The 23522-nt window shown below is 34.7% G+C and overlaps 4 protein-coding genes and 1 long non-coding RNA gene across 19 annotated transcripts; 3 read left to right on the top strand and 2 right to left on the bottom strand.

The window, feature by feature from the left end:
• Window positions 1-1889: 1889 nt before the first annotated feature.
• On the top strand, window positions 1890-4023 carry LOC110941636. Of its 7 annotated transcripts, XR_002594207.2 has the most exons (8): window positions 1890-2117; window positions 2210-2404; window positions 2509-2527; window positions 2608-2689; window positions 3001-3123; window positions 3202-3309; window positions 3374-3539; window positions 3791-4023. It is a non-coding gene; the product is annotated as an uncharacterized LOC110941636 (long non-coding RNA). The 7 variants fall into 7 exon arrangements; XR_004893420.1 differs by having other exon boundaries at window positions 1890-2404; window positions 3791-3973; XR_004893424.1 differs by lacking the exon at window positions 3791-4023 and adding an exon at window positions 3605-3702 and having other exon boundaries at window positions 1890-2404.
• A 5745-nt stretch (window positions 4024-9768) lies between these two features.
• LOC110941634 (cytochrome P450 71A2) lies at window positions 9769-12031 on the bottom strand. Its single transcript, XM_022183301.2, has 2 exons — window positions 11117-12031; window positions 9769-10436 (listed from the first exon to the last, which is right to left on the bottom strand). The coding sequence occupies exons 1-2, from the start codon at window positions 11990-11992 to the stop codon at window positions 9837-9839; spliced, it is 1476 nt and encodes a 491-aa protein (XP_022038993.1). The 5' UTR covers window positions 11993-12031; the 3' UTR covers window positions 9769-9836.
• Window positions 12032-13319: 1288 nt separating this feature from the next.
• LOC110941633 lies at window positions 13320-16352 on the top strand. Its single transcript, XM_022183300.2, has 4 exons — window positions 13320-13385; window positions 14021-15156; window positions 15225-15977; window positions 16088-16352. Exons 2-3 carry the CDS (start codon window positions 14038-14040, stop codon window positions 15951-15953), a joined length of 1848 nt encoding a protein of 615 aa, XP_022038992.1. The 5' UTR covers window positions 13320-13385; window positions 14021-14037; the 3' UTR covers window positions 15954-15977; window positions 16088-16352.
• A 1161-nt stretch (window positions 16353-17513) lies between these two features.
• Window positions 17514-20204, top strand: LOC110941632. Of its 4 annotated transcripts, none has more exons than XM_035990316.1 (7): window positions 17514-17536; window positions 18177-18247; window positions 19062-19151; window positions 19276-19376; window positions 19464-19539; window positions 19618-19903; window positions 19991-20204. In XM_035990316.1, exons 2-7 carry the CDS (start codon window positions 18181-18183, stop codon window positions 20127-20129), a joined length of 759 nt encoding a protein of 252 aa, XP_035846209.1. In that variant the 5' UTR covers window positions 17514-17536; window positions 18177-18180; the 3' UTR covers window positions 20130-20204. The 4 variants fall into 4 exon arrangements, with proteins under 4 accessions (XP_035846209.1, XP_022038990.1, XP_022038991.1 ...); XM_022183298.2 differs by lacking the exon at window positions 17514-17536 and adding an exon at window positions 17910-18095 and having other exon boundaries at window positions 19470-19539; XM_022183297.2 differs by lacking the exon at window positions 17514-17536 and adding an exon at window positions 17913-18095 and having other exon boundaries at window positions 19991-20202.
• LOC110941631 lies at window positions 20178-22980 on the bottom strand. 6 transcript variants are annotated; one of them, XM_035990313.1, is made up of 8 exons: window positions 22955-22980; window positions 22244-22314; window positions 21340-21429; window positions 21115-21215; window positions 20952-21027; window positions 20588-20873; window positions 20374-20500; window positions 20178-20300 (listed from the first exon to the last, which is right to left on the bottom strand). In XM_035990313.1, exons 2-8 carry the CDS (start codon window positions 22308-22310, stop codon window positions 20193-20195), a joined length of 855 nt encoding a protein of 284 aa, XP_035846206.1. In that variant the 5' UTR covers window positions 22311-22314; window positions 22955-22980; the 3' UTR covers window positions 20178-20192. The 6 variants fall into 6 exon arrangements, with proteins under 6 accessions (XP_035846206.1, XP_022038987.1, XP_022038986.1 ...); XM_022183295.2 differs by lacking the exon at window positions 22955-22980 and adding an exon at window positions 22396-22579 and having other exon boundaries at window positions 20952-21021; XM_022183294.2 differs by lacking the exon at window positions 22955-22980 and adding an exon at window positions 22396-22578.
• Between the last annotated feature and the right edge of the window lie 542 nt (window positions 22981-23522).

Genomic DNA, 23522 nt, shown 5'->3' with positions numbered 1-23522 from the left:
CTTTGAATCTAGACTCTTTTGATACTTTGAAACTTAAATCTTAAAACTTGACGCTTGTTAAACTCTGATACTTGGTTAAACAAGAAACTTTGATATTTCGTTAAGCTAGAGACTTGATACTTATTGAACGAGAAACTTGAATTCTTTATTGAACGAGAGACTTGATTCTTGATACTTGAATACTTCGACACTTGATACTTATTAAGCGGGATCCTAACTTAGACGCAGACTTGAAACGTGGAAACTTTTGTGTTATTGTAATGTTACTCACAATAAAACGCAACGCAACGCTTAGTCTAGCTCGCAAAACGAACCAAAGTCGGAAAACTAGCAAACGGGTCTCGGCTATCCGAATGGACATCCGATTGGATGACCATTCGACCGAATAGCCATCTGATCACCTTGCACACTGCACCACCTTAGCTGTCCCTTTCAGCTATAAATAGGCCCCTTGACCCTTCATTTCACACTTTTGCCTCTGTCATCCGACCACACGCACTCCCAAGTCCTTTCAAGCTCTTTTCTCGAGGTTCAAGCCCATTTCGTAAGTATTTCTTCTAGATTCTTGTACAACTTTAGTCATTTAACACTTCTACACAAGATTCTTCAACAAAATCACGCGAACACTTTAACATTTTCATGAAAACCGACTGATTTGGGGTTTCTTGAAGGTGTTTACCGTTCAGTTGATGTACAAACTGTTATGGAGCATCATTTAATCAAGAACGACCCTAGATCTTAAGGATTTTCACAGTTTTCAAATGAAATCTAAAGGAAACTTACACTATTATCTCAGATCTGACGGAATGATACCTGTTTTCCGGCTCGGATCTAATAAACATCATGTTTTACACTCGATTCTCGAACTTTTTTTCAACTATTATACAAAACAGTAGTGAAATCGGTCTCAAATGGACTATTGACTCGTTCCTTAGTCCAAAGCCAGTCTGAGAACTGAACTTCACCGGGAAATGGACAGTGTGACGAGTCCAAACATGAAGCTGGAAACAGTTCGTTGGTTCGAGAAGGGGTGGTTCCCAGCTGACCGAACGAGCTGAGTTTGGTACATTTCCGTTGTTTGACGCGTCGTTACATCATCTCCGTTAGCTCGAAACTTAGAAACTTTTACAACACTTCGCTCACTGATCGTCTGTCCGGATGGCGTCCAGAGGATCTGATTATCATTAAACTTTTTTGTTTTATAGGACACTATAATCTCAACACTTGAAACTTTATCAGTTCGCAAACACACACTGTTCGAATGCCCTGATCGCCTATTTCGCTGCGGGTCGAGGTGTGACAAGTGGTCGAAGCTAGGGATGAGCATTTGGTACTGGGTACCGGTACCGAACCGTACCAGGTATATTTGGTATCGGTACCCACTTTCCCCGTTTTTCGGGACCTTTATTTACGGGTAAACCATATCGGTACCGAACCGATATATTCGGTATCAGTAATGTTACCCACTTTTCCCGTTTTTCGGTACCGAACGGGTACCATGCTCATTCCTAGTCGGCACTCAGTGATTGGTGATACGTATCCATCCTTATGTACCTTTTATCTGTTGCACGATTGTTCATCGTGCAACATTGCTGGGCACAACCTATCGTGCTATTATTGGCCAATATCTTATTATGATCCAATATAGTCATTGTTCGATCAAATATGAAACATGATATTGGAACAAAATCAAAAAACATGCTTATATTCTAATTCAGTTATAATATATTTTATGTTTACAGCTAAGTGTTTATCATTTAAAAAAGTTAAATGTATAAAAGTTATTATTTGAATACATTTTTTTTATACTTTCATGACTCTCTTTATTATTTTTATTTCACTCCACTCCAAAAGTCGTCATTCCCTTCAAATTTTTACTCGCGCTCCTTTTGAAAATTTATCCCAGCGCCCATCATTCCCTCGCACCATTTCAAATTAAAACACTCTAACCCTAAACCCACCCTTCATTCCGCCCCACCCCAATCCAATCGTCTTCCTCCGCGTGTTTATCTCAAATCACGATCTCTTTGCTCACCCGCTGTCTACGATCGTTGGCCGGACACAACGCATCAATCACCACTGCCAGATCCACGAACAACTTCTAGACATCCGTAGAGGTGACCTCTCTTTTTATAGTTTCTTGTTGATAACCACACATTCAATTGATAGAACCACGCGTATAAAAGTCTCTCACTCTTTTTCTATATAGAAATTCCGATTTATCACAGATCGACAAGGGAATTCGGTTTGACGAAAGGATTGGAATGTTAAAAGAAAAGCTTTATATAAATACAATCTTTGATTTTGAGTCATATCATATAAAAATACAATCACAGTACAATTTTGCTGGAAATCATTGATTTTGAGAAATCGCCTTCAGATTAACGAGCAGGATCAAGAACAGGTGTGTTTAAATTAGCGACGTTGATATGATATTAGTTGATCCTTTTTTCTGTTATTAATGATGTTTTTAAGTAAAATTCAGATTTAGTTTTTTTGTTGCTGCAGATGATCGATCCAAAGATTGGTAAAACATTAAATTCTTCTTACTTCTGCATCGTTTTACTGGTTGTTTTTGTTCAAAACCTTGATTTTTTCTTAATTCAGGTTTGGTTGTTGACATGATATTATTTTGGTTTGCAACTACTAATTTTTTTGCATCAGCCAATCTTTAGGCTGCTACAATCAGGTTAGTTTTAGTGAGCATTAATGAGATTGAGAAGGTAGATAATTATAATCTAAATGAAAATGGCATGTTAAGTTATAAAGCTAAAGATAGTGTACAAGTTAAATGGTTTGAGTTATAGGTCAAAAACAGGTAATTTTGTAAAAGAATTTATAACACAAAGCCCATGTCACAACATCTATAGAATAGATTTGGTTGTTATGTCATGATGCAATTACATGTTACCTATATCTCAAGAGTGATGCTAATGTTGGAGCTAAAGATATCTACATGGTCTTAACTCTCAAGAAAGGTTCGAATTCTTATATGTTCAGGTTCTTTCTGTTGTTGATGAACATTCGGGATTGCGTCTCCCGGATGAAACACAAACTGAAGTTTTTATAACTATGAGAGACATGCTTCATAGTTATGTTAAGTGGCATAGACAATATGCGAAGGTATATTTTCGTTTTATATTTTACATTATATTTTTAGCATATAAATATTTACTTTTAACATTTATGGTTAAATTGTAGCTTTTGGACGGAGATGCGCCAAGCTTCATGAAGACGTTAAAAAAACGTAAAAGAAATACGTGAGCTTTATTCTAAAAAAGTGTTCTTTCTTGCATCATACTTAGCCCGGTAATATAAATTCCTCACCATACATACACATACGCATACAATACATACTTAATATGTTCTATAGTTTTTATTTTTGTAGTAAACACTGGTCGCTTATAATTGTTTGCCCGGACTTCAAATTCGGCTATATTGTTGATTCTATAAATGAAGGGAAGACTCATAAAAGTTACAAGCTCGTCAAGATCATTGAAGAAGTTTTTGAGATTAATTTTAAGTGGTACATGGCACAGGTATGTGAATACTTTATTTGTTTAAAATAGTCTAGTCAAAGTAATTCATTGTGAATATGATGCAGTGCAAACAATAGAAAGGCAGTTGGGAATGTGGGTATATATGGTAATCAAACATATGAAAGAGTTTATCGACTCTATACAACATGATTTGGTTAACCGAGCGAGTTTTCGTAAATATTCATAAACTTTGTTTATTGCATTAAATTATATATATTTGAAATCTAACTTTTGCATTTATTTGTTTTTAGCTTTGGAATGAAGAAGGGTATTTTGAAGAATCTCAAATTGAGAATTTAGTGGTAGATTTAATGTCAAAATTATTAAAAAGATGTTTTGATCTTGTAAGCATTAGTTTGTGTTTCATACTTTTGTAATTCCGTATTGTTGAACGGGTTGTTGGGTTGTTTAATACTAGTTAACTTTTGTCGTGAGCATGTGCATTTGTGTGTAATTGGAATTATATTGGGAAATATTACTAAAATTTATGGAATTTTGCAAAAATATAAAAAATTATATTTTTTTTCTTGTTGTATTTTTTAGTGCTATGGAGATTTGTTTTTTGGTGCTATGTAGATTTGTTATTATTTGACATGTAGTTCTATATTAATTTTTTGGTGGTGTGTTTAAAGATTTAATGGTGTGTGACTTGTGTTTCATCATTGATTTTTTGGTGGTGTATTTGAAGATTTAATGGTGCTGTTCTTGAACAGCACCAACAAATCCCGTGGTGTATTTATTGGTGCTATATGGTACAATATAAAATAAAGCATAAAATACATCACAAAAAAGTTATTTTGTACTAGTACAATGACACCTACATCAGTTACAACAAAAAACAAAACCAACTAACACTAATACATAAACATGGAAAAAAGTAAACTACAAATCCAACCCAGATGGCTCAGTTCGTTAAAAAAAATCCGTGAAACATTAATATACATTACTGAATGGAAAATAAATTAGAATCTGTTGGTGGAGGTAAGATAGTTGGTGGCTATATAAGTTAACAATCTAAATTCTATATAATCCCTTAATATGAAGTATATAAATCAAATAATGTATTCAACACGTGAACACCTATGCAACCATCAACTAATTGAATGAGCAGTTGAGCAACTTCGAAGGCCATTAACCAGTAAAAACCCACAATGGCATTAAAGTTATAGCTTTCAATCATTTTTTTCTTATGTAGACATTTAATTTAAGATCTATCTAAGATTGTGATTCGCTCGGTTCTCGATCATAATCTGCAGAAGAACAAACAATATCAACATTCAAAAACAAAAAAGATTCAAATAATCCAACAAATCATTTTGCATTAATCACCTTTGAGTTCAATTTCCAATCGATTAAGCTCGAGTTTCAACAAATCCAAACCGTGGAATAACTTTATAAGATTGTCTGTGTCTAAACTTGGCCTCACCGTAGACCCCCTACAAGTTGTAGTACCAAAACCCCTACCTCCTCCACTTCCTTGGTCCTTATAAGATCCGGAAAATGTCAACGACGTAGTAAACTACAATAGAAACACAAATTAAGATAGAAAACACAAAACAATTGATGTTGAGGGCAAAAGCTATTTATATGAATAATTTTCTTATGAGTGACAATTTGGGACATGTGGAAATTTCAAGCAGTTTGGAATCATTTACTTATACACTAACACTAAGATTAATGAAAGGGGCAACTTGTAGTCCTATCACAAAACCGCACTATCAGATGAAGAAAAGTAACAAAATCATTTGACTTCTCTCACAAAAAAAAACGCAAACATAAATCAACTAAATAGCTTAAATTCCACAAATAATGCATGACTTCAAGAATCCAATTCCGTGATACCAGTAAAAAAGAAAATAAATCACAGATACAAATAAGTTATTTATAATAGGCATATAAGTCACAAAATGTTGAAATCCGAAATATCCGCCACACGCATACAACCATATCAAAATAGCAACAACTCAAACATGTAAAGCAAGTGAATCAAACCTGGAAAGCAGCCATAAACAAATGATAAGTTGTTAATAGTCCAAACTAAGTTGCTTCAATTCCGTGACCGTGTTTTATCAGCAAACTTAAAAATGCAGTTCTTATCTTCATGCATTGCATTTGACTGTGTGATATGTGTCCGTATGAAATTTAGGCTTTTATGTACCATCATTTGTAGATACGTGTTATGAAAGAAACAGGCATGTCTCTGTAAATAGACGACTATAAATAAAAAAAATAAAAAGTTGAAGGTTGCATGTGCAGAGGATTAGAAGTGGCTCCAACAGTTCAACATCTAATTGCACTATCACCTTGATTACTATTTCAGCAAAGAAAATACAACTGAAATTGTATGTAAGTAGGACAACAATGAAAAAAAATGTAATAAAGTCACTATTCATGATGCCACAGTTTCTACTATATACTCAACATGTATCCGAAATAACTAAGCAAAAAGAGTAAAGTACCTCACAAACGTAGGAGCCCTAATTTTGTAATTAACTAACATCACTTACCCCTAAATTTAGTTTTGTTAAAATAAGATAATTAAGAGCACTAAAAGCATATGAATACACATTAAGCAACTGTTGACCCGTCATTTCTAGCTAATTTTCTACATTGGAACCATAAAATAAAACATAAATTGACCAGCTAAATGTATAAAAATTAGCAACTCTTATTTTTTTAGCATAACCATTGATAGAACATAAGCAAATCTATAATATGCTAAATCTGTTGAGGAAAAGGAGACTTGCAAAGATTATTTTGGCCTGCTACTCATCGATTGGAGATACCTACATAATGTACACATTCACGCCCACATCAAAAATCTAAATATCAAAAGTAACATAAAAGGTTTAATGGTTCTTAACATACCTTTGCGATTAAGAGCAAAATAACAGGGAGGCGGCGATTAAGATCAGAATAACAGAGAGAAACGCAGTGTATGTACATGTGTGATGGATCTGCAACTGACGCCGGAGATGGCAAATCCCACTCATTTGCAAATCCGTGACCGCATGAAAACGACTACCTCTTGACGCGGTGGAACGACGGAGTTACAACCAAGCCACGGAACCTTGCCCCAACCACATCAGCTACAACAAAAAACATCAACCAAAAAATGCATGTTTGGATTTAGTAGAACCTTATCAATTTGTTTCATGAAGAAGATTAAGATTTTATAAACAAATAAAGAAACTCGTACATAAATCAAGAATGAATACCACTGAAGTAGGTCAAGACAAAAACATAATCAAACCCAAATGAAATCGACCAAGTTGCATCCAACCACTATTTGTTGTTTGTAATTTCTTTTTTATTCTAAAATATCATACTACATAAAATATCCTAAACAAAGGGACACCATGAAGGTATAAAACGGTAAAATCTTATTGATAAAAATATTTGTGCGCCCAAATCCAAACTCTCAACCAAACATCATAGAACCCTAACAATTTTATCATAAATTCGTCATTAGCATGTACCCATTACAATCGAAACGAACCTCAGAAGAAGCCGTAGTCGAGAGACTCAAACGAAACGAATCTCAGCCCAGACTTCTTATTCCAAAATCACACGATCTTCACAACCAAAGAAGTAATCTGCAAGAGAAAAAAAAATAGCTGTCTGCTTAATTGGGTCAGAATTTTAATGCTCTTAATTGAGTAGCGTTTGAAGTAAATCAATCAATTCTACCGATCAATTTCTTCAAAATTTGAAACATTCACAACTAAAAAATATCATAAAAAATTATAAAACGTACCTGTTTGAGGTTACCTTTCGGTTATGACAACACTCTGAGGACTGGCTCAACTAACTCCATTTACCACCTTTAAACCAATCGTTGTTACAATGATAATAGCAGCAAACTAAATGATTCATTTGACCATCTCCACCTCCATTCAACATTTTTAGGAGCTAATTAGTCAGTATGTTGCTTAAAAATAAAATCTTTAGCAAGTAAAAAAATTGATCATCAGTCCTAACAACTGAATCCAATTAACAAAACCATACAGTTGTCAACAATGTGGAAAAGAATAACAACCCGAGATTCAAGTTTAGCAATATGAGCGATTAATGAACCATTATCCCTTCGTTTAATCGATTCTTCATCAAATCCTGCTTCACAAAGACGAACTCTCAACATGTTATGATCCATTCCCATACCTGAAATAGATCAATGTATACCTCTAAGAATGTTTCTCCCTTCGTTTCTTCTCTATGGAAAATTTATAAGCTTACTGAAACACTATTAGTTTGTCTCTGGTCGTGTTCACTTGCAAAAAAGAATAAAAAAAATAATAAACAAATAAAAAAATACATGACTGATACAAAAGAAACAAACAAAAGTCCAGTTACAACATCCCATTTGCTTTCAAGAAAGATAAAAAAATAGATGAAGGATTTATATCCAAGTGATACCTCAACTGAAGGATTTACTTTAAAGAAAGCAAAACACCTATTGCAAAAAAAGGTAGATTTTTTTAATTAACGTAGATCTAAACTGAAAACCTAAACTCCAAACCTTTATTTCCATACCCTTTTAAGTCTAACCGAATTAAACATCTTGAACAACAAAAAAGTGGAAGATTTACAATAATGATTGACTTCAAAATTTAAATTTAAAATAATGATTGACTTCAAAATTTAAAATTTAAAATTTAAATTATGAAAATCAAATCACTAACATCCAATCCCGTAAATTAAGCAAACTTATTAGGAAAGTCTAACCTTGCCAAGCAAAATTGCTCCACCGTTTATTTATAGAAAGAGAAACCTTAATTTAGGAAAACCATATAATACTAAAATTTAAGGAAATAACGAAATCTTTGATGGATTGTAATTAATACATATTAAAACAATACAAAATTTATTAGAAACAACCCAAATATTCAAATTTTAAAAAATATCATAGTTAGATTTGCAAAAAATAAAAAATAAAAAAAAACAAAATTATACACATCAGCATAAACAATGAAACCTAAAATTATACCGAATCAAAAAACACAAAAACAACGATAAAATTATATTTACCTCTTCCTCTTCGAGGAAGATTCAGACTCCTGCAGTTTAAAAGAATTTAGGGTTTATCATTAAAAACAAAAACCAAATAGCAGAAATCAGTATGAACATCACTTTTAAAGACATCAAAGAATAGATTCATTCATAAACATTATAATCGGACAAACTTACATAATCATCAACAACACAAAAAATACATATAAATGATCAAAAAATATTGCGATTAAAGATTTAAAATACATAACAATCTAATCTTGATTATATATCTGTAGAATAAGTGGAATGATCTACAAAAAAATGAACAAAAAAAAAAAATAATGCAAACCAGCCGAAAGGGTTTTGAACAAAAAAACTATCCTAAACGATCGAACAAAATAGCAAAACACTGTAAATCATCATCAAACAACAAACAAAAAGACTGTAAATAAAAATATCAGTAACATCATAACACAATCAAGACATCAACAAAAGATCCTTTCATATGATTTGAATCGGATAATGCAAATCATCATCAAGAACAAACAAAAAAAAAAAATCATCAAAAGTTATTTTATTAAAACCATTCATAAACCCTAATAACATTTAAAGACAACAACTAATAGATCCGTTCATAAAAATTACAATAGTACAATTCAAAATATGACGAAAAACTAAAAAAATACATATAAATGATCAAAAAAAGTGCGATTAAAGATTTAAGTACCTCTAGAATAAGTGGAGCGATCCAATCTGGTTTAAGCAACTGAACAATAAGTGGAACAATCTACAAAAAACCAAAAAAAAAAAAAAAATTATACAAATCAGCCGAATGTTTTTTGAACAGAATGACACTACTAAACAATGTAACAACATAAATAAATAGTATCGGTATAGGATCATGTAGTTTACCTTTGATTTGAACCGGATTCTTGGTTGAAGACTGTGATCGGAGAACTTATGTAGAAGAGAGAGAATAGAGAAAAAAGGTTGTGCGTATAAAGAAAGATAGAGACTATAATTCAAGGTAAACTATATATAGGATCCATATTGAATTCGTGAAACCAGGAAAGACCCGCCCAAGCAATACGGATCCCGCGTAGAATTTAAAATTTGGTTTGTGTTTAACCAAAATTGGTTTGTTTACAAAGAATTACATGAATTCCCTCCCAAAATCAAGGTTCACTAAACCAATGGATGCCACATGAGCAAAATAGCTCCACCATTCAAAGACAAATGGTCAAAATCATCTCATTTATTAATATATATAGATTTATTACACACACAAGGAGTTGCTCCAACAAGTTACTCCCTAGGAGTTGCTTTGACAAGTATAGGAAACTTCCTATGAACGGTTAAACCATCACTCTCAGTCATGTCTATAGGCTCGTTCCCCAACAATGAAAATTCAAACTTGTACACCAAATTTGCCAACACAATTTCGTTAATAATCATTGCAAAACTAATACCAGGACACCCTCGTCTTCCAGCACCAAATGGTATAAACTCGAAATGAAAACCTTTATAATCAGTAGCGGTGTTCAAGAACCTCTCTGGTCTAAACTCTTCAGGTTCTTCCCATATTAAAGGATCTCTTGCTATCGCCCATGCGTTAATCATCACTTGCGAACCTGATGGGATGTCGTAGCCGAGTAGTTTAACGTCTTTTGTTGATTCACGGGGAACAAGCAATGGAGCTGGAATGTGTAATCGTAGGGCTTCTTTGAGGACGGCTTTTAGATAGGGCATATTGTCTAAGTCGTCTTCGGTGATCATTTCTCTTCCTTGTCCTACTGTGTGTGCCTCTTGTTGCAATTTTTTCATTGTATGTGGGTTTTGTAGTAGCTCGCCAATCGCCCAGTCGAGGCTAGTGGATGTGGTATCGGTGCCACCATTAAACACCTCCTAGGAATCATGAACCAAAATTACATATGTATATAAGCGACGGTTAAAAAATTACATGTGCGCATATATATGATATTTCCAATGTGTAGAGCTACATGACATCGACACACTTATAAGTAAAACCCAACATTCACTTTTGTTTTAAGGTTGTAGCTTAGTTTACCTAGTAATTAACATTATGGTGGTTCACACACAGGGGCGGAACCAGAGGGGGGTCAAGAGGGTTCGTTGACCCTCCGGTCACCAGAACTTTTTGAATTTTTATTTATAAATTTTGAGTTTTTGAAGAACAAACTTAGAGATGGACCCCCTAATTTGAACCAGTATAGAATATAAGCTTATGATGACCCCCTAACTAAATCATTCTGGTTCCGCCATTGTTCACACATGTATAGCAAGTACACATAATACTTATATATGGGGGATAAATCTAAATACATTTTTTGCATGAGAGTAAATCTAACTAAAATGTTACGTTTCCATATTGGTTTCATGATAAAGGTAAAGTAGTTGAACATATGATGTTTTCCAATGAAGATAAATTAATCTAAAATGCATCAAAATGCACCGAAATGTTTTTTCAATATTATAAAGTGTCTTTTAAGCACTCACTTCGTATGCATAAACATCTAGTTTAGGAGAGATACTTGAATACGAATAAGAAAGGAGAGACGTATTACCAAGATGAGAGCTTTAATCATCTTTTTCTCGAGATGAAACCCCGTCGAGTTATCTTTTTGAATTTCTAATAAAATATCAACAAGATCTTGGCCTTCAGCATCACCCTCTTTCTTGTTAACATGTTCGTCAATTACAACATCATAAAACTCATCAATATCTTTAGCAAGTTTTTCAATTTCTCGTTCTAATCCGGTAAATCTATCCATCCATGCTAACGAAGGAAAAACACTCGCAAAACAAAAACGTCCCAACACATCAAAAGTCCGGTCTAGCAAATGCTTAAGCTCCATCCCTTCATATATCTTTCCCAAAGCTGCCCTAGAGATCACATTATGTGTAAGGGTAGCAACTAACTCACTCAAATTAAAAATAGATTCATTGGTTCCTTGAATCTTTTTTATCATACTCACCACCTCCTCCTCCCTCACTTTTCGGTATGACTGAACCCTTTTGTTGCTTAAAAGATGGAGTACAGAAATACTTTTGAGTTGCCTCCACTGCTCTCCATATTTGGAAAAGGCTATATCTTTCCCGTCATAACTAAGTTTACTAATGGTGTTTAAATACGGCCTATTTGCAAATGTTATATCATGGGTTTTCATAATCTCTCTAGCTGCATCAACGGAAGAGGCTACAATTACCGGCACAGTACCAAAGTGAAGCAATATGAGTGGACCATAAGTCTTAGCCATGGATTGAAGGACACGGTGTATGCCCGCGCCTAATTGGTGAAGGTTTCCTATTAATGGTAACCTTGGAGGAGATGGAGGTAGGTTTTTATGGGATTTTTTGGATGAAAAATTTAATTTCGAAACAAGTAAGGCAAAAATTATAGGAAGAGAATAAAAGAGAAAAACTTGTAGGTTGAAAGACATTTATCGATGTTCTTGCTAAGTTTAGAGATACCCTTGTATGCGTTTGCTTATGTTAAGTATATGGAGTATATATATTTATAATATAATGAAAGTTCCAAATCAGATACTATTTACAAAGTTTATGCTTCTAGAAATCTCAAAAAAGTCAGCAAGAAACCCTTGGTATCTTAATTATTGTAGACGAGAGATATCCTCCATCTATTTTTATTGTTAAGAGCTAGATATATCTATAAATCTAGAAATCTCAAAAAAGTCAGCAAGAAACCAGGGGCGGACATAGCATGTTACTAGGGGTAGCCCCCGCTACCCCTTGACGCTCCGGCGTTAGTGTAAATTTTGGAAAAATTCGATGTTTTTCAATTCCGTTAACCCTTTTTATATGAAACGTTGCCCCTATAAATATTATCTAGATCCGCCACTGCAAGAAACCCTTGTTTTCTTAATTATTCTAGACGAGAGATATCCTCCCTCTATTTGTAGTTAAGAGCTACATATATCTATAAAGTTACAAAAAAAAATATCTTTAAATAGATCTTCTGATGCAGGGATTAAGTTGGGCATCCCTGGGTAACATACATGGAATACTCAAAGGTTTCCACATGAAGTAAATCATATTAAAATCAAATTGTGGCAGAATTATTGCTTTTAGAATTCTAGCTCCGCTGCTAACTACAAAAATTAATAATCATTATTAGGACTTGAAAAACATGTTCCATCTTCGTTATAGAATGTTTAAAATAATAATTTTTTACCAATCAAATTTTGTTTCAAGGTGCTCCTAAAAACAATTTTTCTATCCTCTAGGATGGAGCAGGGCCAGCCAAAGTAGTGTCGAGTGGACGACCGCTCTGGGCCCAAATCGAAATACACTACTAGAAAACTAGGCAATTCCGACCAAATTTTGCGACTAACATAAGACGGTCGCAAAATTAGCAACCGATTTGTGACTAAAACCAAAACAGTCGCAAAATTAACGGCCAATCCAGATTCGATCGCAAAACGGTCGCAAATTTTGTGACGGTATTTTTGTGGTCGGAAAACAATCGCAAATACGAGAAAAATAAAAAATAGCAAAAGTTACGACCGTTTAAAGCAATCGCAAATAAAAAAACAAAAAAAAACAAAAGTTGCGACCGTACAAAACGGTCACAAATCAGCGAAATATATAAAAAAACAAAAGTTGCGACCGTTTAAAGCGGTCGCGGATACAAGAAAAAATAGAAAAAGAAAAATTAAGCAAGATGTGGGTTAAAATTGCAAATAGCCATAAGTTCTGGGTTAAAACTGCAAATAGCCATAAGTTTAGAAGCTTCAATCAAAACAGATCTGCAGATCTGTTAATCTTTCACCTGCGACTAGTCGACTACCCTCATCTGCGTCATTCATCGATCTGGTATGTGTCACTCTTCATGTTCGTATTCAGTTGTTGAAAAATGAATTTGTGTTTAATCCTCCTCATTCATCGATCTGATTCTGTTTTTTCTTATGTATTCGTATCAATTTGTCTTTAGAAAAATGAAATTAGGATTAGGTGTCAAAGGTGTGAAATTGAATAAAATCATCGGTACTTTCTATTATGGTTTACATCTTTTCCTTAATAAAGATGTATATATAGGGTTCATCTATTCGTTGATATATGGTATCATCTTTACAAGTATTAATGTTATGGTTTACATCTTTTCCTTTGATACTGATTAGTTGATTATAATATGTAAAAATTGACTCTTAATTTGTGCCTAAATTTGACTTGATATAGAATATATGATTAGTTAATTATGCTTGTGTAATCCAAATCAGGGCTTTTTTTTTTTTTTTTGTTGATTATGATCAGGTGATAACTTATTTTTTTTAATCTTATATCCAATTCAGGTTATTTTATGTTTTTGTTAGAATTGCAACTAGTTTACTTTTACTTTCATAAAGCAATTGAATTTTCTTTTATTATTAAGCAAATTATATTTTATTGACTACTAAGCATGTTATTTAGAATTGCAATTAGTTTACTTTTACTTCTTTATAATCTTATAGGATTAACTCGAGTAGTAATGGCGTGGTATACTGACCGAGGATGGATGTATGAAAAGACCGATAGTAATGGATTTCTTAATTCTGAATACTGTGACAATGTCGAATTGTTTTTGGACTTCGCATTTTCTAAAGAAGAAGTGGTTGATACGTGGGTGAATATGCATGGTGAGACAAAACGTAACATAAAATGTCCTTGTTATAAATGCCAAAATATAAGTTACAGAGACAGAGCCACTGTACAAAAACACTTGTTTAAGGATGGTTTCATGCTTCGTTATGAAATATGGAGTGAACATGGTGAAAAGTCCAACCACGATGTTGGACAATCTTCTACTACAATGGAGATTGATGATGATGATGATGATGGTTGCAAACGTATGGTGTTAGATAACTTGTGTTCATGCGATTATACTTCAAGTACATTGGAAGGACGTGTACCGAATCCAGAAGCAAAAAGATTCTATGACATGTTAGAAGCTGCTGATGAACCTTTGTGGGAGGGCGAAAAGGCTACAAGTTTTTCAAAGTTACAAGCTGCTACGAGTTTTTTGACATGGAAATCACTTTTCAATGTGTCAACTGCAGCTTACAACTTTAACATTTCCATGATTAATGCAATGTTGCCCGAAAATAATAAACTTCCAAAAAGCTTTTATGATACGAAGAAGAGTTTGGAACCATTGAGTCTTCCATACGAGAGAATTGATGTTTGCAAAAACCATTGCATGATATTCTATAAGCAAGACAAGGCATTGACACATTGTAAATATTGTAAGGAATCTCGTTACAAAAGTGTCTTGAATAAGGTACCTAATTTGGTGATGTGGTACATGCCAATTGGTCCTAGACTTAAAAGGTTATATATGTCTACAAAAACGGCCAAAGATATGACTTGGCACCATGACCACAAAACAAAAGAGGGTAGCATGGCACATCCTAGTGACGGCATGGCTTGGAAGCATTTTGACTCGGAGAATCCTGACTTTGCAAAAGAGATTCGCAATGTTCGTCTTGGGTTATGCACTGACGGTTTCAATCCAAATAACTCTAACTCAATTCCTTACTCATTGTGGCCCGTCTTTCTTACAATCTATAACTTACCCCCTTGGATGAGTATGAAAGACTCGTTTATTGAAGTAAGTTTGATTATTCCGGGTGGAAAGAGTCCAGGTCAAAACATAATAACATTTTTTTGTGAATGTAGGTTATAAATGCTCCAAATAAGGAGCATTTGAGAGACCTAGCCCAAGGCCCTCTAACTTATGTTAAGTCACACAAGGGCTATTTTGTTAATGGTTACAAATTTCACACGAAAACAGCATACGATGGTCGGGTGACACAAAATAGTGGTGTGTGTGTCAAAGGCGCTTCGTACAATGAACATGAAAATGATTACTATGGATTATTAGATGAGATCTTAGAGTTGGAATATCATAGCACCATAGGACGTTGTGTGGTTGTTTTGTTCAAATGTACCTGGTTTGATCCTGTGAGGGGGGTAAGGGTAGACCCTAAAACTCATATGGTTGATGTTAAACCTACGGCTACAGGATGTGTTGATGACCCCTTTATCTTAGCCTCGCAAGCACAACAAGTGTATTATACTTCTTATCCTTCAAAATCAAAAGAACTAAAAGGCTGGTTAGCCGTTGTAAAGACTACCCCAAGGGGAGTTTACGAACTCGACCAAGATGTTAGTGAAATAGAGGATGATGATGTGGATATGGAGCCTTTCTTTCAAGAGAATGAAAGAATAGAATGCACGGTAATGGATGATCTTCTCCCTATTTCTCTTGTACATGAGGATGGAAGGTTGGAAGAAGTGGAGGATACGGATGGCGATAATGATGAAAAAGTTGAGTTTGAAGCCACAACTTTAGCTGACGAGGATTTCCACATCTTGCTTAATTTTGACGATGAAGATTTAGAGTGACGGGTTTGTTTGTTATATACAATGGTTAGTTTGTTTTTATATACAATGGCCAGAATTATTTATTTAAATACATGACCAGTTTATGTGGTCTCTAGTTGTATGATATCATAATGACTTTACTCATTTAAATACAGGCACAGGTTCATGCGTCTACCCTTCGTCGTCATCGTCGTCATCTTCCCCATCATCACCTACACCGGCAATAAGCAAAACGCCTCGTCTACTGCACTTTCATGCAATTTATTAATTCTGACTTTGGTTTAATTTCGACCTTTGTTGCTGAAATTTGGTTTAATTTGGTATATTATAGTTTCTACACTTTCATGCAATTTATTTTATAATTCCTGCAAATGGGTCAAAGGCTGCAGAAATGCCTGTTTTGGCTGCAAGTTTGTTTAATGGATCAGTTTTGTAATTGTCATCTAGGCTGCAAGTTTTTTAATGGGTCAGTTTAATCGTCAAACGGGTCACTTGACTGCAAGTTTGTTTAATGGGTTAGTTTTTGAATGGGTCAGTTTAATCGTCAAACGGGTCACTTGACTGCAAGTTTTTTGGCTGCAAGTTTGCAAGTCACAATCATCATCTGGGTCAGATTGTTATGGCTGTAGGTTTCGGCAAATAGTCCTATTCTACCTTGTTATTACTAAGCAGTCTTGTTGCATGATAGTGCCAATATGATTTAATCACTATATTCCAATATTGGTTACTTTTCATTATTGATTGATCACGTTGCAGTGAGTGTGTGTGTATATTGCTGCTATAGCCAATCAACGTAGGCTGGTAGATGAATTACATAAAATCTTAAGACCATGTGTAGTGCGGCTTTTTTTTTAAAAAAATTCAAAAAAGAAAAAACGCCTAATAACGCCGAAGACCCATTACATGGGGCGTTTTTTGGCGATTTTTTTGAAAAAAAAATTCCCTTGGCGTGTTTTAAACGACGCCCTCAACATATGTACTGACATGACGGAAAACGCCCTCAACATATGTACTGATCTTAGGTTTTTTAAAGGATATGGTAAGTACCCAACTACCCATCATCAATGCACATGGTTGCTGGATTTTGGGAACATGAAAATTTTACACGAACCCGAACCCGACCCGAACCCGAAAATCGTACCATACGTGTGAACCCGAACACGACCCGAAGTTTCATGGGTTGACCCGAACACGACCCGTTTAACCCGAATTTTTAATTTTTTTTTCTGAAATTTATATATTAAAATTACAATTTACTTAAAAGTCACAAATGCTAATAATAATATCATATTTAAATTATAAAATCTATGTTAACCTAAACGGGTTTGCGGGTTCAACCTGAAACTGACCCGAACCTGTTTAGACTAAACCTAAACCCGCGAATTTCGTGTTAGGTTCGTATCGGGTTTTCGGGTCGTGTCAGAAATTCACACCCCTACACATGGTTGCAATGGATTTAAATAAGCCTCGTTTTTTGCTATTTAATTTATAACGTTTGGTTTGTCATAATATTTTTCTATTACTATTGATTATGGTTACTGAGTCACTAAGGTGGATGTGGCATCAAGGCTCTTGGATCAGAATTGTTAACGAGGAACACATGGGTATTAAAATCTTATATTGATTTCCTTTATACTTTTATATAGTCGAGTCAGTGTTGAAGTAATCGTTAGTCGCTAGTCGGGCGGTGGGATGGGGACTAGCGATTAATCGGGATTAATTTTGATTAATCGGGGATAATCGGTAATTAATCTGCATCTACTCGTAATTTTTACAACCATGAGTCGAGTTATAATAAACATATTATAGTTAAGAATGAGTGTGTGTATACATATACTTATTTAAAACTTTATTAATGTTAATGAGGTGTGTAATATCGTATAGTTCCTTCTAAGTTAGAATACTGAAATGCTTTAAAATATAAATATTCCCTTTAAAATTTTCATATCCCACAATCTCTTTAAAATATAATAAATAATCCCTTTAAAATTTCATATCCCGCTCCTAATTCCCCCAATCTCTCTTTCTCAAAACCTAAAACAGACTCTGCCCTAGATAGGCGAATGGGCGATTCCCCAATCGTTCCTCCGCATCACCGAAGATTCACCTAGATCGACGACTCCTTAATCGTTCCTCTAACCAATTTCTGTCACACTTTTGCTGGTACATCGAATTTGTTCTCGATTTCACGTCATTTCACGGATCTGAGGTATTTGAAGGTTAATTTGATTCTATTTTTTGTAGTATCATGGCACGTAGTACAGCAGATGCCGGCAGATGTCGTGGTTTTGTGGCAGGAGGCGGCAGAGGGCAAGGTGTGGTCTCTTATTCTCCCTAATTTTGCCCTAATTTCTTCGAATTTGTATCAGCTTTGCATTTGCTGTGGATTTATTATTTTGTTAAGAATAAGAAATGGTCGTGTTATACATTATTATTATTATTTCGTTAGGTTTACTGTGTTTGTTGATTGATGTTATCTATGGAGTGAAATTAGGACAACTAGGGTTTGTATTGCAGTTACGATGTACATGATTGTGTTGAATTGGTATTGGTTTAATGTTAGGCTAAATTTGTTTTATACCTAGGGTTTATTGAAGGCTTGTTTTATAATCTGTGGTTGGGAAGCTCAGCATACAGAGCTTTAAATTAGTGATAATGAAGTTACAGTTTGCTGATATTGTTGTGCATTTTAGTGTGAGTTTATTCGGAACCTGAGAAGATTGTGTGTGAGTGTGTCATGGTATGCTGGTTCTAGTGGTCCAGATGTTCATGGCTTCGTTTCTGGTGTGTTCTTTTGATCTTTTCTCGGGGTTAAAATCTGATCAGGTCTGATGAATTCTAGTTAATATTTATATTGAAAGTTGTTCTAGTTTATATTTAATATTGGCTGAATATGAAATCAATCGTTAATTTTCAGAATACTGATAATTGACTTATTATAAAATACGAAGAAGAGGATGTTGGTTATATACTAAACGAACCAGAGTGATAGTATTTTTTTAATTGGTTTTGTAGAAAATGTCTGTCATTGATCAGCAGCATGAACCGTGCTGTTATGTATTATGCTATATAATAGCCAATATGGTCATCAATCTTAAACTAGTACTTTTATGTAATCGTTTGTGGCAGGAGGTGGCAGGGGGAAAGGTGTGGTCATTGAAGAGAACATGGCAGCAACAAGAGAACTGGGCAACAACAAGAGAACATGGCAGCAACAAGGTATATAAACGTGTAATTAGATTTTATCATAAGTATGTTAGTTATGAGCTTTATTCTTGTTAATCGTTAATTGATGGAATGTGTAACCCAATGCGGCAAATGATGAAATTGATAAACTTCACAGATCAATATGGTCGAGGCAGTTTTGCTAAGAAAAAACTATCTGGAGGCAGTGTTACCAAACTTTCTGTTAGTTCTGTTCCAAAGACCGTCACTAAAGAGGATGTAAATTTTTCATATTTAAGTTCTTTTTTTATTTGTTTTCTGTTAGTTATCATGCAAATTCTTAATTTTTTATTTGTTTTCTGTTAGATCCAGCATGCTTTTGAAGAACATGGACAAGTTGAGGTTGCTTTGGTCAAAAATAAGAGAACAGGGCAGCAACAAGGTATGTTGACACATGTCAATATCTTTTTAGGTTAGCGCAGGAATCTGAAACTATAGTTGATCCATTTATTTATTGTAGATATCATGGGACGTACTACGACAAATATCAGCAAAGGTCGTGGCCAAGGTGTTGATCGAAGTAGTGGTGAGCAAGGTCGTAGTCAAGGAAGTGTTCTAGGTAGTAGTGATACCGTTGGACTAAAGTCAAATCAGCAGCATACTTTGATGTCTTCTCCCATTGAGGAGGGTAGTGATGGTGATGATGTGTCTTCGTGTCGTGTTGCTTCTACAAAGCGGGGAGGCTCTTCCCAAGTCCAAGTACCCGAACCAGTGAACCGTGAGTGGATCTATATTATAGATGGAGAGTAAGTACACATACATTAATATTGTTCCTTTATGTGGATATAAAAATGATACTAATGTGGTTTTCATTTATTGCTTCCATTTTATAGATTTAGCAATCAAATAACGGCTACGCGGATTATTGGAGTAAACCTAAAGGGTATGTGGTCCGGTCCATGGAAAAGTTGGAAAGATGTTCCTAATGAGGACAAAAAGCGGTTGTTTGAACGATTCCATGTGTGTACTTAAACAGATCTATGTAACTTATTAAACCATTTGTATGTTTCTTAAAAATTTTCTTTTATTGTAGTGTTATTTTCTTTTCGCCCTACACAACAAATCCGGAATTTTACCAGCAATGCACTGCTCCCAGCAACTATATATTTCACCATTCCATTTCTCCTCCCACTGAAAATAACACTACAATAAAAGAAAATTTTTAAGAAACATACAAATGGTTTAATAAGTTACATAGATCTGTTTAAGTACACACATGGAATCGTTCAAACAACCGCTTTTTGTCCTCATTAGGAACATCTTTCCAACTTTTCCATGGACCGGACCACATACCCTTTAGGTTTACTCCAATAATCCGCGTAGCCGTTATTTGATTGCTAAATCTATAAAATGGAAGCAATAAATGAAAACCACATTAGTATCATTTTTATATCCACATAAAGGAACAATATTAATGTATGTGTACTTACTCTCCATCTATAATATAGATCCACTCACGGTTCACTGGTTCGGGTACTTGGACTTGGGAAGAGCCTCCCCGCTTTGTAGAAGCAACACGACACGAAGACACATCATCACCATCACTACCCTCCTCAATGGGAGAAGACATCAAAGTATGCTGCTGATTTGACTTTAGTCCAACGGTATCACTACTACCTAGAACACTTCCTTGACTACGACCTTGCTCACCACTACTTCGATCAACACCTTGGCCACGACCTTTGCTGATATTTGTCGTAGTACGTCCCATGATATCTACAATAAATAAATGGATCAACTATAGTTTCAGATTCCTGCGCTAACCTAAAAAGATATTGACATGTGTCAACATACCTTGTTGCTGCCCTGTTCTCTTATTTTTGACCAAAGCAACCTCAACTTGTCCATGTTCTTCAAAAGCATGCTGGATCTAACAGAAAACAAATAAAAAATTAAGAATTTGCATGATAACTAACAGAAAACAAATAAAAAAAGAACTTAAATATGAAAAATTTACATCCTCTTTAGTGACGGTCTTTGGAACAGAACTAACAGAAAGTTTGGTAACACTGCCTCCAGATAGTTTTTTCTTAGCAAAACTGCCTCGACCATATTGATCTGTGAAGTTTATCAATTTCATCATTTGCCGCATTGGGTTACACATTCCATCAATTAACGATTAACAAGAATAAAGCTCATAACTAACATACTTATGATAAAATCTAATTACACGTTTATATACCTTGTTGCTGCCATGTTCTCTTGTTGTTGCCCAGTTCTCTTGTTGCTGCCATGTTCTCTTCAATGACCACACCTTTCCCCCTGCCACCTCCTGCCACAAACGATTACATAAAAGTACTAGTTTAAGATTGATGACCATATTGGCTATTATATAGCATAATACATAACAGCACGGTTCATGCTGCTGATCAATGACAGACATTTTCTACAAAACCAATTAAAAAAATACTATCACTCTGGTTCGTTTAGTATATAACCAACATCCTCTTCTTCGTATTTTATAATAAGTCAATTATCAGTATTCTGAAAATTAACGATTGATTTCATATTCAGCCAATATTAAATATAAACTAGAACAACTTTCAATATAAATATTAACTAGAATTCATCAGACCTGATCAGATTTTAACCCCGAGAAAAGATCAAAAGAACACACCAGAAACGAAGCCATGAACATCTGGACCACTAGAACCAGCATACCATGACACACTCACACACAATCTTCTCAGGTTCCGAATAAACTCACACTAAAATGCACAACAATATCAGCAAACTGTAACTTCATTATCACTAATTTAAAGCTCTGTATGCTGAGCTTCCCAACCACAGATTATAAAACAAGCCTTCAATAAACCCTAGGTATAAAACAAATTTAGCCTAACATTAAACCAATACCAATTCAACACAATCATGTACATCGTAACTGCAATACAAACCCTAGTTGTCCTAATTTCACTCCATAGATAACATCAATCAACAAACACAGTAAACCTAACGAAATAATAATAATAATGTATAACACGACCATTTCTTATTCTTAACAAAATAATAAATCCACAGCAAATGCAAAGCTGATACAAATTCGAAGAAATTAGGGCAAAATTAGGGAGAATAAGAGACCACACCTTGCCCTCTGCCGCCTCCTGCCACAAAACCACGACATCTGCCGGCATCTGCTGTACTACGTGCCATGATACTACAAAAAATAGAATCAAATTAACCTTCAAATACCTCAGATCCGTGAAATGACGTGAAATCGAGAACAAATTCGATGTACCAGCAAAAGTGTGACAGAAATTGGTTAGAGGAACGATTAAGGAGTCGTCGATCTAGGTGAATCTTCGGTGATGCGGAGGAACGATTGGGGAATCGCCCATTCGCCTATCTAGGGCAGAGTCTGTTTTAGGTTTTGAGAAAGAGAGATTGGGGGAATTAGGAGCGGGATATGAAATTTTAAAGGGATTATTTATTATATTTTAAAGAGATTGTGGGATATGAAAATTTTAAAGGGAATATTTATATTTTAAAGCATTTCAGTATTCTAACTTAGAAGGAACTATACGATATTACACACCTCATTAACATTAATAAAGTTTTAAATAAGTATATGTATACACACACTCATTCTTAACTATAATATGTTTATTATAACTCGACTCATGGTTGTAAAAATTACGAGTAGATGCAGATTAATTACCGATTATCCCCGATTAATCAAAATTAATCCCGATTAATCGCTAGTCCCCATCCCACCGCCCGACTAGCGACTAACGATTACTTCAACACTGACTCGACTATATAAAAGTATAAAGGAAATCAATATAAGATTTTAATACCCATGTGTTCCTCGTTAACAATTCTGATCCAAGAGCCTTGATGCCACATCCACCTTAGTGACTCAGTAACCATAATCAATAGTAATAGAAAAATATTATGACAAACCAAACGTTATAAATTAAATAGCAAAAAACGAGGCTTATTTAAATCCATTGCAACCATGTGTAGGGGTGTGAATTTCTGACACGACCCGAAAACCCGATACGAACCTAACACGAAATTCGCGGGTTTAGGTTTAGTCTAAACAGGTTCGGGTCAGTTTCAGGTTGAACCCGCAAACCCGTTTAGGTTAACATAGATTTTATAATTTAAATATGATATTATTATTAGCATTTGTGACTTTTAAGTAAATTGTAATTTTAATATATAAATTTCAGAAAAAAAAATTAAAAATTCGGGTTAAACGGGTCGTGTTCGGGTCAACCCATGAAACTTCGGGTCGTGTTCGGGTTCACACGTATGGTACGATTTTCGGGTTCGGGTCGGGTTCGGGTTCGTGTAAAATTTTCATGTTCCCAAAATCCAGCAACCATGTGCATTGATGATGGGTAGTTGGGTACTTACCAT

This window comes from Helianthus annuus, chromosome 5 (genome assembly GCF_002127325.2).
Source record: "Helianthus annuus cultivar XRQ/B chromosome 5, HanXRQr2.0-SUNRISE, whole genome shotgun sequence".
Taxonomy (NCBI): domain Eukaryota; kingdom Viridiplantae; phylum Streptophyta; class Magnoliopsida; order Asterales; family Asteraceae; genus Helianthus; species Helianthus annuus.
This window is presented reverse-complemented; position numbering and strand designations above follow the sequence as displayed.